Here is a 5654-nt window from a genome sequence, read left to right as displayed (position 1 = left end):
TTCCACCAGTGAGTAAACAATTTAAAAACGTCGGGGAAACTTAATATAAGCTTTGTTAAGAAGGGAACAGGACGCCCCGAGAGGACCAGGTTGCAAGGGTTCCAACTTCCAACAAACAAGAAAGAAGAGGAGTTGAAGAAGGAGCTACTACCTCGACAAAGAATCGCATGAGGAACAATATCAGGTAAATATAGTGTGTTTAAAACGTGTCAGGTAAGCCGAAAGTGTTATTAAGTGACAGGAGAGTGTTCCTACCCCAGTAAATACAAGATAGGTCAATAAGTGTCACCCTGATCAAAACGATCAATGTTGGGGATTTTCGAACAATAAAATACACTGACGTCAGCAATCACAAGTGGGCTATAAGACACTACACTAAGAAATCACACATAGACATGAACGTACTTCAACAAATAAGTACAGAGACAAAATAGACAGGCTATAAATTATCTTAAAGGGCTTATACAGGAGGCTTAGATAGAGACAGGGTAAACAGTCAAGAGCCAAGACACTTATAGGACCACACGTGGAGAACAACTAACTGTATAAGTAACATCTCTATAGAGGGTCTACACTGTATAACATCTCGCCATCTGTGAAACATCTTGCCATCAAACTGTGAAACGTCTAGCCACAAAGGTGCAATTAAGAGGTTTTAATGAGCACAATACAAGCACACAACTGTGAATATCTCTTAATGAACCTAGAAAAGAGCATTAGAGGAAGGACAGGTGGAGAACACATAAAGGCAACATCAGCCGATAATTAGATACACGATCATCTACAACCATCAGAATCAGAGGTACAGATATTGAACTAAGGGATGCACGTATATGTCAACATTTACGGATAACACAATAGTCTAGAAGCACAGTGAAGAAAACAGACATCATCGAAAACAGACACAACAAGTTGCGCATCACTGCAGAAAATAAAGATTTCGAATCTTAAACAAACATAGACTAAGGCACCACAGAATCAGATCAAGTGTACAATACACTTAACATACGAACTAAATGGGAAATAAGCCAATATCAGTGTGAAAGTTTAAGAAGTCAACTTTATCAAAAGTAGGCCTAGCAACTAGAATAGTTAGCCATAACGAAAAATAAAGCTATCAAAGACACAGATCTGATTTAGATTGAGAGTTCGCAGGCGCACACATTCGCAAGCTCTGAACTCGATCAGAAGTTTATATACGTACACACACATATTAATATTTAGTAATTAGACAAACTAATATTGACAAATAGACGCAGAGAAAACAAGGCATGACCACAACAATACACATAAGCACAGATCTGATGAGATCAGCGATTTGCATGCGAACATATTAATTTCGAGCTAAACTATGAGCAACAGGAAACATCCCTACAAAAAAACTAGTACACAAACATAGAACATACATCAGCGGGTGGAAAATCTCTTACCAGATAACCCACAAAACTATTTATGATGCAATCGACATCGAATGTATGAATAAGGGACATCAAAAGGGTTCCGAGAACATAGAACATACATCAGCGTGTGGAAAATCTCTTACCAGATAACCCACAAGACTATTCATGATGCAATCGACATTGAATGTATGAATAAGGGACATCAAAAGGGTTACGCGACCACTCACACATCACGATACGTAAGAACACGCCACGATGGACAATAGTAATAGAACAATAAAAACATAGACGATACATAATCAGAGTGAGTCTATTATTGCTATTAAGAAGCAAACAGCTTGACATAAAGAAAAACACACATAACAAAACAACATCAAAAGAATCATGAACATTCAGTTCAATAAAATGATGGTGGCATACTAGCACAAACCTGAGCGAGTATAGAATACAGTGTCAAGAGAACACACAACACAAAAAGTGACACGGGACAAAAATAGTCCCTCAAAAATGAACAAAGTGATCACATCAAAGCGAACATTAAACCACTAAATTGAACACAAATTGGTCATACAAACACACAAGGTGTAGGGACACCCAAATAGACAGTGCCAGTACAAATCGACTCACACAATCATTGCGCAGCACAGAACCAGCAACGACAGAGTTTGAAAGAAATTGGTCAAAAAGAACAGTACATGAACAAAGACACCACTTGACTACAGACAATCGGCAAGAGTGCCAACACGGCCTGTACATTGAAGGTGAGGGTGTCACACTTTGTCATACACGCGTGTCACAAAAGTAATCAAGGGAACAACCAGCATCCTAGAACAAGAAAGTATTAGGGAACATAACCGTGCACACAATTTGGTACAGGACCGAACTACAAGAGGTGACGTCGCCAGGACCGAACTTCCTAGATGACGTCAACAGGACCGAACATCTCATCGAGATCACACATGATAAATTAATTTCACATATGACGGTATAATCACAAGTAAGTCCACACGTGACGAAATAAGCTTGCCTAACAAATACTGTTCAAATCCTTCCAATCACAGGAAGGAACGCAACAAGCTACCGTACTACATAGAACGGAAAACACTGCCCACGGAAGTGCAGCAAAGCAAGACCACAATAAAAGTAGGTGAGATACATTCAACTTTTATTTATTTCATACAAAACAATTACCAAAGACAAGGGGGTGAAGCGCGCATTTGCACAGAAGATAGCAAGAGTCTTTACTAATAAGTTGCAATAACTACACACCAATGCTATCTCCAATGCCAACGGCAACCAGAGCAGGCGTATATGGTGGTGAAGAAGAGGGTGCGGGTACGGATGGCGCACGTGTCAGCCCACTAGGGGGGCCAAGCCCAGGTAGTGGCTCCAGCCAGCCTACACCGGGAGGGGGTACCCATACTAGCTTCAGCAATGCGTTTAGGAATTAACAAAAGCATCTGCCAATGTAACCATGTCCTGGTTAGTGGGTTTGTATTCAAATTGGAACACACAGCACGGGTGTCTATAGCAACTCTACATAAGATGAGAATAGGCATCCATGACCAACAGCCAGAACGACGCATGCCAATCGTCAACACTGAGCTCAGACGAAGTTACGATCTAGCCATCAATGAGTGTGGTGAAGATGAGGAGGATGAACTCATTCAGATACGTCAATACATCAGTGAGTTAGAGCTCATGCGTTCAGGCTTAGGCGACCAGATAAATGAACCGGCCCTCGCAAAACTACTAAAGACTGAAAAATTTTGAAGCTACCTAGAAATAGTTACTTCAAAATGGAAAACTGTGAAGACATTATAGAATTCACTACACAATGCAGAGACTTTTTCTTAGCCAAGTCCATGCCACTATGTCAGTACCCAGCATTAGTGAGAAATCTAATAGATTCCACTGACAAGCTCAAGGCAGTGCTCAATAAGTTAAGAGATTCTGAAACACAGATAACCAAGCACTTAAAGGATCCTGAACAATTCAATAGAATCTTTATTGACAGACTCAGACACCATCCAGTAGACTATCTGTTAAAGAAGTTTCTCAATGACATGCATAACAAGACACTGAACGTCGAAGTGCGCACAAAGCGAGTACATAAAACAATGGAGATGTTAGAGGAGCGTTACCGCAACTCAGACAAAGAGCCTATACACTTACAAATTCTTTAGGTCCAAAGATACAAAGCACTTACGTACTATGGACAACAAGAGAAAGTGGATGCTCTCATCAGGGCGGACAAACCTCCTGATGGAAGTTAGGGTCAATTATCGGATATGAAACATACCGCGTTTCACTCTCTTACTGAAGCAAGCTTAAGAGCGGCAGCCAAAGTGCAAGGAGATCGGTGTATAGAGAGCGTAAGCGACACAACTCGCAGACAGCCAACCAAAGCCAGGCTCAGGTTAGCACAACCACTACGACCAAACGTCACCACCCAGACAACAGTGCACCTAAGCAAACCAAACCAGGACAAACACAAGAGAAGAAAGGGGCGCGCGAGGAGCGTACATGTCCTTATTGTAAGGAGATGCCAGTTCCGCATCGTTTCAGTCAATGTCCCATGAAGGCTTCGAATCAGGCCAAGCAGGTTGAAGAGCAGGTAAAAAAGGACGTGCAAATAGCAAAATTGTCCATTACCTCCGGCAAGATAGAAGACATCACAGAAGGTGAGGAACACTGAAACAACTGGTGGGCGGAAGCAAACATGAATGACCTGGCTGACAGGCTCAATGTATATACAGATGGAAAAAAAGTACCTAACTTTACTAAACGACTCATTTCGTTTATTTACTTTTAAATTTTATTATACTTAGCCTTAACCTAAGCGGTTATTTACTCTAAGGCGTTAATATCGCCTTGATAGACCGAAACTTACACTAGCTAGTATAGTATCCAAATATAACCCTCGATAGAAATTACTATGTTTCAAACTACGTTAAATAAACTAAGATACAATTTAAGTCGGTTAGGATTTAACAGCAGTAGCTTGTGTAAGAATGATCGGGACTGCCTCTTGGTAAGAGCCTTGTTATTCTCGATCACACAGAACGTCCCTCTAGTTGTTTTTTTTTCGGATAATTTTCAATAGAAGTACTAAGTGTTCATGACCACATGCCTATTTTGTAGATAGGATAGACATAAGAACGTAAGTCAAGTTAATACATTAGCTAATATAAATAAAGTTCCATCTGAAGAAAAGTTTAAAAAAGAAAAAGACTTATTGGATTTTGGAGATTGGCGGGAAGACCAAAACCTGTAAGTAGTAGTTCAGAGATTATAAAATTTAGTTTATAATATCCTACATCTACTATCGTCTCAAATAGATTCAAGTATATGAGTCATACCAAATACCCAGGCTATTGGAGCCATCAAAGTGGATTTAGAATATTTTGGAAATATTGGAAAAAGAACTTGTATTAGATTATTTTAAATACAAATAAAAACCAAAGTGTTGTCGGACATTGCCACTGTGATGCCTAGTAATAGCCGCACCACCCGCCGGTGTTTTATTCCCATGCACGTACGTGTACAGACTACTGTTGAGGGTCGGTACACGAGCGTGTATGTGCTGGCCCGCATCAAGACGACCATGATGGCGGTCGCGTGTCTGATGACCACCCAAGCGTCCGTGCTCGGTCCTATACTAGATGGTGCCCAGGACACAGCAGTAGAGGCTCTCAAATTTGCTCTTACCAATGTGATTAGCGCACCACACCGAAATTACCTGCCCGTTATTATTTCGGCTCTGGAGCATATGATACTTAGCCTCTCGCCGATCCATCGGGCTACCTTCACGAACTTTTGTGGTGAGCACGTATACCAGTGTGTGGACCGGGCTACGGTCTTGTATTGTAGTAAACACATCAAAATACGATACGTGCTTGTGCGTTGTGTGCTGCCTCCTCCTGTATTCGTATTCAAGATACGATCTCGTTGTTGGGCAGGAAGCTGTCTACGCCGATCCCCCACATTCATCTGTGTCCGTACCCGTTGTCTGAGGATGGCATCGGTTTCTTGTATGTCTGGATTTAAAATGCGGAGAAGGTCTTCAGTCTCCAGCTGGTCCCAATCTATGTGGTGTTGTAGCGTGCGTTCATATGTCATATTACCTGTTAGGTCCTCGAGGGCCTGTATGAGGCAGTGATTAAGCAACCGCTTGGGAAAGTCCTTGCCCTTATCTGCTCGCTCCCAGGTTCTCTTGTGAACTTCCACAATCTTGTTCAAATGTTCCCTGGC

General features: G+C 41.4%; 1 protein-coding gene across 1 annotated transcript; it reads left to right on the top strand.

Moving 5' to 3' along the window:
* Nucleotides 1-3691: 3691 nt before the first annotated feature.
* On the top strand, nt 3692-4098 carry SARC_03006 (hypothetical protein; the record flags this gene model as incomplete). The annotated part of the gene is made up of 2 exons (XM_014303225.1): nt 3692-3819; nt 3864-4098. The coding sequence occupies 2 exons, from the start codon at nt 3692-3694 to the stop codon at nt 4096-4098; spliced, it is 363 nt and encodes a 120-aa protein (XP_014158700.1).
* Between the last annotated feature and the right edge of the window lie 1556 nt (nt 4099-5654).

The sequence above is a fragment of the Sphaeroforma arctica genome (assembly GCF_001186125.1).
Source record: "Sphaeroforma arctica JP610 unplaced genomic scaffold supercont1.144, whole genome shotgun sequence".
Lineage (NCBI taxonomy): Eukaryota > Ichthyosporea > Ichthyophonida > Sphaeroforma > Sphaeroforma arctica.
Note: the sequence above shows the minus strand (reverse complement) of the source record. Positions and strands in the feature narration are given on the sequence as shown.